This window comes from Condylura cristata, unplaced genomic scaffold (assembly GCF_000260355.1).
Source record: "Condylura cristata isolate star-nosed mole 26May11 unplaced genomic scaffold, ConCri1.0 scaffold00004, whole genome shotgun sequence".
Classification (NCBI taxonomy): Eukaryota; Metazoa; Chordata; class Mammalia; order Eulipotyphla; family Talpidae; genus Condylura; species Condylura cristata.
Window position 1 is genome coordinate 4343060 of NW_004567105.1, and position 10779 is coordinate 4353838.

Here is a 10779-nt window from a genome sequence, read left to right on the forward strand (position 1 = left end):
AAAAAAAAAAAATACTTCACAAGGGTGAACATACTATTCACCAGATGATGCAAATGTAAAGCACAAATTACTGCCTGAAAGGATGGTTAAAATGAAGACCACACCAAGTGATCGGGGAGAAACAAAAATGGAAATTGTTACCTGATGCACCTTCACTCCTAGCCATGACTTCCCTCTGTCAGACTGGGACAAAACGACCCGGATCTCCCCTGGGCCCCCCTTCCCCCGCCCAGGAGCACTCCCGTGCTAGAATCTCATGCTTGGCAACGCCCCACCCTGACCTGTGTCCTCGTCACACTAGCTTCAGCCAGGTCTAAAGGGCCCTTCCCGGAGGCCTTGTTGGGGCGCGGGCCCCAGGAGCCCGCCCTTTCCTGCCCGCCTGCCGGCCCTGGCTCTGGGGGACACGGGCGAGACCCATGTCCGGGCACTCTCGGCCACTCTCTCATTTCTTCCCTTCTCCCCAGACCTGGGAACGCTGGTCTCAGAGGTTCTCCTTATGTGTGCTGGGGACAGGGGCGGGAGGGGGGGGTGTGAAATCTTGAAGTGTTATTAGGAACATTCACTCTCTGAGCTAACGTGGGCATGGGTGTGTGATCCATCGCCCCTCAGCCGGAGCTTCCCAGAGCCCCTGTGGAGGCTCACAGGCAGCCTGGCCCAGCACCTTGGGGTGCCGGCTCGTGGGGGCAGCCCCCCTCAGGTTTCCTTCCTCTGGGCTTTGCACCCACCTGCTGGCCACTGGCATAGCTGCCCCTCCAAAGTCCAGGCCAAGCTCGGATCAACCCTCCTTTCCTCGATTCTCCCCAGCACAGCAAGATGACGTAGAATGTTCACGACTTGCACAAACGGTGATGGTGCACGCCCCCGCCCCACGTCAAGTCGCTACTTGCAGGCTTCCACCTAGCAGATGCGAGTGTGGGCAACCGCTCCTCACCCCAGGGCCGGCGGTTTGGCCAGGTCTCACCCCGCCTCTGCCCTCGGCCTCGGCTGCAGGGCCTGCTCGGTCACCAGCAGACCTTTGCCCGTAGCTCCGCGTCCTGGGTGTGTCCTACAGCCCCCGGGACGGCCAAGCTGGCGCTCCCAAGATGGTTCCGATCCCCTTCTGTGGGGGGCCTGCTGCCTGCGCAGCTCCGCTGCCCCTCGCCGGGACCAGCTTCCGGCCTGGGACTCTCGGATGATTAAGCCCCTGCCAGGGAGGTGTTGGTGGCCCAGAGGGGACCCGAGAGCCCGGAGCGCGATGGCACTGAGATGGGGGTGCAGGAGGACCGCAATAGGAGCCCCAGCGGGGCTTCCGGGGTCAGCGCTGGAGCTGAGCCGCCAGAGGCCTTTGGGGCTGGCCAGCAAGGGGGTCAGGAGAGGTCTGCTGCGCCCTGTGGGTCACTCCCTGGCTGGGGGTTGAACTCGGACCTCCACGGTGATGGAGTCGAGACTTCACCCCTCGCGCCACCGGGGTCTGGACACTCTTACGTAGACGGTCCATTCGGTGGTGTCCATTACACTCATAGTGTTGTGCCACCATCACCCACTGTTTCTAGAACCTTTTTAGCACCCTACACAGAAACTGTCCACCCATTAAACAGTAGCTGCCCGGCCCAGCGCCAGCCCTGGCAGCCGGGACCCTGCCGCTTGCCTGTGCCGGGCATCTCATGGGCATGGAGCTCGCCGCTGCTTACTGCCGGCTGGCTTCGCTGAGCACCATGTCGTCCAGGCGCCCGAGCCTCGTCGCCTGTCAGAATGGCCCGCCGTCCTTTTCATTTATTTTTTAAAGATTCATTTATTTACGTATACAGAACTGGGGTGCAGGCCAGAGGTGCAGGGGGTGAGAGGCTTCACCAGAGACAGAGCGGGGAGCAGAACAGGCAGATCGACAAAGCTCACTGCTGAGGGGAGCAGCGGGTGGGTCAGGAGAGGTCTGCCACGCCCTGTGGGTCCCTCCCTGGCCGGAGATCAAACTGACACTGAAGTGGCTGTGGCTAGCTTCACAGGGCTGCTCTTTAACCTGTTGCCCCACCGGGGAGGGCCCTGCGTCTTGACCCCAAGCCTGTCCAGACTCGAAAGCCAACAGCAACAACAGTGCTCGGAGTGGGGTCATCAGGGAAGGCTCCCTGGAGGAGGGGGGCTTTGGCTGTGCGTCGAGGGACTCAGGACGCCCTTGATAGAGCATAAAATAGATGCTGGCTGCTACTGTTACTGTGGTGGTGGTGGCGGGGTTTTGTTGCAAATTTAATTTGCAGAAACTCCTCTAACTAGTAGCTGAAAGCCCAGAGCATGGCCTGGTCTAGCTCCAGGCCTCCCCACGCCCCCCACCTTCCTGACCGCTCCACGGCTCCTCTCCCCAGATGTGCTGAAATGATCATCAGCATGGACAGCAATCAGATCCACAGCAAAGACCCTCACTACGGAGCCAGCCCCCTCCACTGGGCCAAGACTGCTGAGGTAGGCGGGGCCCGGTGGGGGTGGCCCAGTGTCCTTTGTTAGCAGCTTCCTGCAGGAAGGAGGTTGCCGAGAGGCCTCTGGGGTGGCACTTGTGTCGTGTGCGCCATGCAGAGAGGCCGGAGAGAGGTGACTTCCTGGCCTGGCTCTGCCACTCGCTGGCAGGGTGGCCGGGGCCCTGGCCGGCTGGTGGGTGAGCAGGGGTGCCAGCCAGGGGCACGGGGAGGACACCTCTCCGCAAGGGCACGGGGCCCTGCGAACTCCAGGAAGGAGCCCCTGAAACACTCACACGCCTTTAGCCTCAGCCCCTTCGTTCGTGGGGTGCCGGTGGTGTGGCGCCACGGTCTAGGGCCGCCCCGAGAAATGGGGCCTGCTGCCTGGACTCCTCCCGTGGCTAGAACTGTCCAGAAGCCGAAGCCCTCTGAGGGCCAATGAGGCGGCACCCAGGTGCCGCCAGCTGGCCGCAGGCCTCACCGTCCCCGCAGATGGCCCGCGTGCTGCTGAGGCGTGGCTGCGACGTGAACAGCACCAGCTCCGCGGGGAACACCGCCCTGCACGTGGCCGTGATGCGCAACCGCCTCGAGTGCGTCATGGTGCTGCTCACCCACGGGGCCAGGGCCGACGCCCGCGGGGAGCACGGCAACACCCCGCTGCACCTGGCCATGTCGGTGAGCCCCACGCCCCCCCGGCCACGCCCGGCCGCTGCCGTGTGATGGCACACGGAGGACGCACACTCAGCTGTGCCCACGCTCGAGGCAGCTGGGCACTCGGTCTGTCCTGGGCAACCAGGCCGTGCCCGCCCCTGTCCGGACCCAGAGGCCGGCTCGCGCCCGCTCCACACGGTCTGGTCCGCCAGGGCCGTCCTCAGGGCGCCGCGGCCCCCTCACCCACAGACTGGCCCCGGACTAGGGGGCCTTCCCCGCCCGGGTCGCCCTCGCCTGCTGCTCCCGAAAGCGACCAGCCGCTGACCCCCCAGTACCCCAGGGCTGCGGGGGGGCAGCAGGGGGCGCATCAGAGAGGCTTCCTTCAGGGAGGAGCTGGTGGGTCACTTCAGATCCTCCCCGGGCTATGAAACCTCCCTGCGGATGCTTTTAAATGTGTCCATTAGGGAACCAGCCTTGACTCTGCAGACTTTGGGGACTGAAAGGGGATGGGGGATCAGAAGGGTGCCAGGTCTGAAGAGGGGCCCTGAGTGGCGGGCAGGTGGGGGGGCCCTTTTGTCTTCGTTTCCTGAGCTGTTGTCATTCCATCCTCAACAGAAAGACAATGTGGAGATGGTCAAGGCCCTCATTGTGTTCGGAGCAGAAGTGGACACCCCAAATGACTTTGGGGAGACTCCCGTCACCATAGCCTCCAAGATTAGCAAGCGTGCGTGCTCTGCGCCCGGGGCCAGAGTGGGCGGGAGCGGTGGGCTGCAGGGCAGTGGGGGGCCAGGCCTTCAGCCCCCAGCACCCTGGCTGCCCCTCTGCAATCCGCCAGCCCCCCAGGATGCTCTCACGGTGGCCGAACGCCTCTGGGGGGCTCCCGGGAAGCCTCCTCATCCCAAACACAGAGGCCCTGCTGCGTGGAAGCCCAGCGGGGGACAGCGAGCCAGGGCTCTCCTCCTCTCTGCAACCCCCGTCCCATCTCAGGGCGCAGGGTCCTGCGGGGTCACACGCGGGCAGCAGCAGCAGCTCTGGGGTCCGCTTGCAAGAACGACCAGAGGCGCCCCGCAGCACGGCGCAGCCTGCAGCACCCCGCCGCTCCCTGGGCCTTGCTTCAGGCTGCAGAAAGCGCCTCCCGCCCGGAGCCCCGGAGCCCCCCGGAGGGTTGCGGGCAGCTGTGGAGGTGTCTGTGACAGCGGTGTGCGCCTGTGGCACCCTCCTCAGGTACCCCGTCCTGCAGATAGGCCAGGTGACCCCCGGCTGGCTGGTGAGTCCTTGAGGCTCTGAAAGAGGCTCCAGGTAGCACTTCTGAGAATTGCTCACTCAGGCTGGCAACACCCCCTCCCTTACCACCCCCCACCCCGGGCTCCCGGGGCCCAGCGCCCGCCTGGGTTGGGGCAGCCACAGCCTGGAGTCACGGGCCTTGTCAGGGTGGGGCAGGCCTCTGAGGTGCCCGGGCCCCCCCACCCAGGCGGCCTGGGCAGGGGAGAGAGGACAGTGGAAAGGAGGGGCAGCCCCGACCTGAGCCGTCTCCCCTCCCCGCCTGAAGTGGTCACCAGGCGGGCGCTCTTGACTCTGCTGAGAACCATAGGGGCCGACCACCGCCCCGCGGCCCCCTCCGACCAGGGCGCCACCACAGCACAGCATTCCTTCTCCCTGGAGCGAGCTCCGCCCCTGCCGGTCAGCCTGAGCAGCCTAGGTAGGCCCTCCCGCCCCCCCAGCGGGTCCCCAGGTGCCAGGGCCCGCAGCCCCGTCGGGAGGACGCAGCAGCGTGGAGGCTGTGGCGGGAGCCAGGGAGAAGCGGAGGCCGGCGGGGCCGGCTGGTGGCACAGGCCGCGGCCCTGGGGGCGCCCTGGGCGTGGGCTCCGCCCTGTCAGGCCGGCAAGCCATGGCCGCCTCAGTGCCCTGGGGGCACCAGGTGGGCAGTGGGTGCCGTGGGGACCCGGAGCCCCGACCCTCTGCCTTCAGCCAAGAGTCTGTGCACTGCTGCCAGGCCCACGCGTCCCTTCTGCCCCTCAAGGGGCCACAGGCTTTCGAACTTGGCACGCAGCCGGCCTCTGCCTGGTGCCTCTCTGGTGCCCACGGCGACAGCCCCAAGGGCTTTCTGAGGCCAGCGTGCTTGGCATGGTCCCCTGACCAGGCTGTCGGAAGCGATCCTCGGCAAGCGTCACTGCTGGGCCCAGCGCCCCTCCAGCAGGACAGCCACCCAGCTCAGGAGTGCCCGGCACGCCCCCCCCCGGCCCCCCGCGAGTCCTGCCCCGCCCCCATCTCTCAGTTTTGCAGGCAGTCAGCCCCCGCCGGGCTGGATGGTGGGCCCGGGCGAAGCATGAGGTGGTAGCGCACTGGGCCTAGGGGCGCAGAGCCCAGTGCTAACCCGGCTGAGCTGGGACCAGCCTGCTCTCCTCCTCCCTCTCGGCCAAGTCCAGACACACGCACCGGCCTGCACTGGCCCTGCCTCTCCGCCAGCCTCCCGCTGCCCCTGCCCGCTGTCTGTACACCGGCCTGGGGTGGGGCGACCCTCCGTCCGCACTGCAGCCTCCTGCTTTGCTGCTTCTAGCCACGCCGGGGTGGGGGGGCTCGGGCCTCGGAGCGGGCGCCTGGGCATGGGGCCGGACTTCTGGGGTGTGCTGCCTGCTGGGGACGGCAGTAAGGGGGGGCGGGGGGCCCAGGTGGCCTTGGCAGGTGGGAACAGGGGCAGCTGAAGAGTGCCTGGGCGTGCGCCTAAGGCCCGAGTGACATCCCGGAGCATCCTGGCTTGCCCTTTCGCTGACCAGCCTTGACTGAGCCCCGTGATCTGTAACGCAGCAGCTCCGCATGGTCCCTGCATGAGCCGAGCTCAGCGCACTGCGTGTCGGGGTGCTGTTCTCTGAGCTTTGGGAACAAGACGCAGGGGAAGGTCGGGGGCTGGCTGGGCAGGAGTGGGGGTCCTTCCGAGAGCAATGAGCTCCCCCCTAACTCCAGTCTGCCCCCGAGGGGCGCAGGGTCCTGGCTCAGCTGCACCTGGAGACCAGGAATCCTGGCTCCGCCAGCGGCAGTGGGTGAGGGCACAGCTCCAGACGGGCTCTTAGGACCAGCGGGGGCGCGGCTGCCTGGCCCCGGCCCACCCGCCTGTGCCTTGCAGAGCTGCAGGACATCGTGCACATCTCCCGGGCGCGGAAGCCGGCCTTCATCCTGAGCTCCATGCGGGACGAGAAGCGCGCGTAAGCGGAGGGGCGGGGTGCCCCCAGACAGGCTCTGCCCAGTCTGGCCAGCTGCGACGTGGCTCCAGGGGCTCAGAAAGAAGTGGCCGAGCCTAGGGCCTGGCCCGGCCCCTCTGGGCCACGCACGCGGCCTGTCATCCGTCCCCTGCCCTGACTTGGGGGGGCGGGGGTTGCCCACCTCTCCCTGGAGAGGGCCCTCGCCTGCTGCCAGGCTGAACCCGCTGACCTGCACTGCACCCCACGCCGACCCTCTTCCCTCCCCAGAGTACCGGGGTGTGCAGGTTCCCACATACTGCGGTAGCCCAGGCCCCTGCTCGGGGGCAGCCTGGGTGATGAGCGCAGAGGAGGGAGCCCCAGCCCCATCCCGGAGGCCAGTCCCGGTGCCCAGCACCAGTGCCAGCCAGCAGGGCAGATGTGCTTCCCAGGGCCTCACTCCCCCTCGCTCTCTTCCCACTTGCTCTCTGATGGTCAGAGAGCCTCTTAGGAAGGTTCTAGTAACTTTGTCTTCCAAGCGCTGACCCTGAGTGCTGGGGGGCGACTCCACAGTCACACAGAATGTCTCCGCCGTGCCCAGTGCCGGCCCTGCAGGGACAGCCGTGCCAGGCCGCCGCAGGCCCGAGCCCTGCCTCTCCTCGCCTGAGCACGGCTTCCTCTTGGCTGCTCACGCGTGCAGCCACCCCCTGGCGTGCGCCTGGGGACGTCCCTCCCCCGCCCCGCAGAGCACATGCACCCTCACACCCCACGTGCGCACCTGTGCAGGGGCTGGCAGGCCGCGGGGCTGCACCAGAGGGTGAAGAGTCCCGCCGGCAAGAGGAAAGGCAGCTTCTCAGGGGAGCAGGGTGTCGCGGGGGGCCCTCCCTGGAGGCGGCCGGCTGTCCGGACCACGTGTGGCCATCTGCGGCGGGCTGTGAAGCCATCCGCTCAGCGCTGCACAGAGCAGAGCCGCAACCCCCCGCCCCCGGGAACCTCCAGCCCAGTGGGGGGACAGACAGTCAACAGGTGCCCCGGGGGGGGGGGGGGCCGGAGCAGGCCCTGGGTCCTGAGGCTGCCGGGCCGGCGGTTTGCTGCTGAGATGGAGGACGGGCCCGGAAGGAGGGTTCCGGCCTGAGAGCTGGGCCTGCCGGACCTAGGCCAGGGCTTGGGGGAGCAGGTGGGTCAGGAGTCGGCCGCCCGAGGCAGCAGCGTGCGAGTCGGGGTCACAGGCCTCTGCGCTCATGCCTTGGGGTGTGCACGGGAATTCTTCCTGGAGGGCTGGGGAGTGGAAGTGAGTTCTTGCCAGCCGAACGCCCCTAGGCTTGGGCTGAACCTTGTCGCAGGGCTGCTGAGCCCGGTGGTCGGTGTGGGCTGGGGCCAGCACTCAGGCCCGCCTTCCCCTGCTGTGTCCCACGCAGCCACGACCACCTGCTCTGCCTGGACGGCGGGGGCGTGAAAGGCCTGGTCATCATCCAGCTCCTCATCGCCATTGAGAAGGCCTCGGGCATCCCCACCAAGGACCTCTTCGACTGGGTGGCCGGGACCAGCACGGGGGGCATCCTGGCTCTGGCCATTCTCCACGGTGAGTGGGGACCGCCCCCAGGCGTGGCTCCGGGTGGCGGGTGGCACCTGCCCTCACAGGGGCCTGAGTCGGTTTCCCCAGCTTTTCAGAGGGCCCGGCCGGAGCGGGCTGCAAGCGCCCCAGGTCAGAGGCTGCAGGAAGTGCGGCGGTGGGTGGCCCGGACACAGCTGACCGCTGTCAGTGAAGGCAGCCCCGTGCACTGGGCCGCGCCATCCTCCCCACACCCCTAAACCTGCTGGAAAAGAGGAAGGCGCTTTCAGCATGGTGGGCGGAGAGTCAGCGGGGGCCAGTGCCCTCGTCTGCCCGTGTCATTTTACCCGTGGAAGTGACAGCCTCAGGGAGGGCGGCCGGCCCCGCGCCGGTGGGCTAGGACGGCCGGCACCTCCCAGGCCGCCTGCCCGCTGCCGTCACTGGGCGGCCTTGAAGCCCACAGAGCGCTTCCCTCGCTGGCTCCCCCGCGCTGGACTTCAGTGGACCTCTAGGGAGGTCTCCGGGCTGTGAGAGACCGTGAGGGCCCCTCCCGGGCCGGGGCCCTGCTGCCCCCGGGGGGCGGGAGCTCGGCCTCATGCCTCCAACCAGCAGCCCTGCCCACCGCTGGTCCGGCTCCACGCGGAGGCCTCAGACCTGCAGGCCTCCTGAGGGGAGCCCTGGGCTCAGGGCCCTCGGGCCAGGCCTGGCCTGGGCAGTGCAGGGGGCGCAGGGCCACAGGGCACCGCCAGCCCAGAGGGCAGCCGAGAGCCACTGGCCAGGACCGTGTGGCCCTAGTATCGACAGCTCACCGCCTGGTGCCTCCCGGGCATTCTCTCCTCAGCTGGTGAGGTTGCAGAGGGGAAATGACGGCCAGAGAGGCCCACCCAGGGGTCAGGGAAGAGCGAGCACTCCTCCTCAGGACTCGCGCCCCCATGGCCCCAGGGCCTGGAGCGCCCGTGGGGCGCTGCCGCCTGGGCGGGCCCAGCTCTGGCTCCTGCGCCCGCCCGGGGTCCCTGGCATCTCCCCACCTCCCTGCTCCCCTGTCCCCAGGCAAGTCCATGGCCTACATGCGCGGGGTGTACTTTCGCATGAAGGACGAGGTGTTCCGAGGCTCGCGGCCCTACGAGTCGGGGCCCCTGGAGGAGTTCCTGAAGCGGGAGTTCGGAGAGCACACCAAGATGACGGATGTCAAGAAGCCCAAGTACGCTCCACTCCGGGGCAGGCGCCCAGGGGCCCCTCGGCGTCCCGGGGGCTGGAGGGCTCCGCGCCCTTGTGGGTGAAGGCTGCGGCGGGTGGGGGGCCCTCCTGGAGAAGCGGAAGCCCTCCCCGAGGCTGACGCCCCCACCCGCACAGCATGCCCAGGCCTGGAGGGTCAGTGTGCGCCGAGGGGCGTGCGTGGGGGCGGGGTGTGGGCAGCTGGCGCCGCTTCCGCTCGGGGTGGAGGCCAGCGAGGTGAAGGGGTGCACACTCGCGTGTGTCTGGGTTCCCGGAAGAGCCGACAGCGCGGCCCGCTCTGGGGTTCCCACCCCGAGGCGGTGTGGCCGGCCAAGGCTGCCGCCGCCCCTGGGAGCTCCAGCGGCTGCAGGTGTGGGCCCAGGGCCTAGCACGGTGCCTGCACGGGGCAGGCCTGCCGGACTCCATCAGCCAGAGGGAGGGAGGCCTGGGGGTAGGTGGTCAGGGAGGACTGCCTGGAGGCAGTGAAGCGTGGGGGCGGCCTCGGAGGTTGGAGGCCTGTATTCATAAAAAGGCTTTCTTTAAACCCTTTCCCCTGGCCACACCGCTCCACCTGTGCCCCATCGGCCTCCCTCTCCCACACCTTCGACACTTTCCCACACTTTTTGCCATGTCCAAATTTTTATTCCTTCAGTTGTTTGCATGTAATTGTTATTTTTTGAAATTTACATTCCACAGATGAGTGAAACGATCCGAAATCTGTCTTTCACTTTTGGCTGATTTTACCCAACATAATTACCTTAAGGTCCGTCCATTTTGTCCCAAAGGCCACCGTTTCACCTTTCTTCACAGCTGTGTAATATTCCACTGAGTATCTGCTCCATGGCTTCTCCAGTCATCTGTTGAAGGGCTCTTGGGCTGGTGCCATGATTTGGCAATTGTAAAGAGTGCTGTGGTGTACATAGGTAGATCTTACCATATTAGATTTTCCATGTTCTATTCATAAGCTACTTTTGATAAATGGCTAATAGCAGTGTTGTTGGGTCATGTGGGATTTCCATTTTTGTCCCCCGATCATGGATTATTGGGAGACATAACAGTCAGGGTCTCAAGGTGGGGTTGGGGAGTGGAGATTCCTAAAAAAGGGGGAGAAGGAGAAAAAGGGGAAAGGGGAGCGAGAAAAACACGGGAGTCGGAGTTGGGTACAAGTCTTCCTGCTCTTCTTTTTGCAGGTCTTTATTTATACTGTTTAGCAAGAGTTACAATAACACATCAGGTCAGTTAATAAGAAATCAGCCTAAAAGTTCTAAAGGAAGAGGGGAACAATGCGCCCTCCTCCGGACACTTGAGGGCCCACTGGACTGTACATCTCCGATGGCTTTCATGTATGCGGATGTGTAGCTATGGCTTCACAGGACCAGGGTCTGGGAGGGATGAGCTGTGAGCAGGGGACGTAGGAGTCCTGGGGAAGGAATAAACTGTGTTAGCAGAGTCGTCAGTGAGAGTCTAAAGAGCTAATGGCAGAGTAGCTAGTGTTTGTTTGAGGGAAAGGTTAGTTAAGACTAGCAGAGAGCAGTTAGTGATTGTTTTAGGAAAGGAGTAAATTGAGAGGAAGTCACAATGCATTAAGCAAAGCCCGTGTCAGTAATGTTAAGAAATTGCCCTGGGAGTTATCTCAGATTCGTTATTTGTTTCAAAAGACCAAGGAAGCTTCCAGGAGTCTTGCTGCTCGGGGTCTTCTCTCTCCAGGAGCTTGCCTTTTGTCTTCAAAGGAATTTCCTGCCCTGGAGCAGCTCAGCTGTACTTT

At 65.3% G+C, this 10779-nt stretch overlaps 1 protein-coding gene across 3 annotated transcripts in view; it reads left to right on the plus strand.

Moving 5' to 3' along the window:
- The window catches only part of PLA2G6 (phospholipase A2, group VI (cytosolic, calcium-independent)), a 39638-nt gene that overhangs the window by 19544 nt on the left and 9315 nt on the right, over nt 1–10779 (plus strand). For 2 of the 3 annotated variants that reach the window (XM_004675665.2, XM_012720640.1), the window contains exons 6-11: nt 2337–2433; nt 2916–3098; nt 3690–3798; nt 6196–6274; nt 7666–7829; nt 8850–9000. In XM_004675665.2, coding sequence (XP_004675722.1) covers nt 2337–2433; nt 2916–3098; nt 3690–3798; nt 6196–6274; nt 7666–7829; nt 8850–9000 — 783 coding nt within the window. Of the gene's footprint in view, nt 1–2336; nt 2434–2915; nt 3099–3689; nt 3799–4623; nt 4774–6195; nt 6275–7665; nt 7830–8849; nt 9001–10779 lie in introns of all 3 variants that reach the window. The other variant, XM_004675664.2, reaches the window with a different exon arrangement.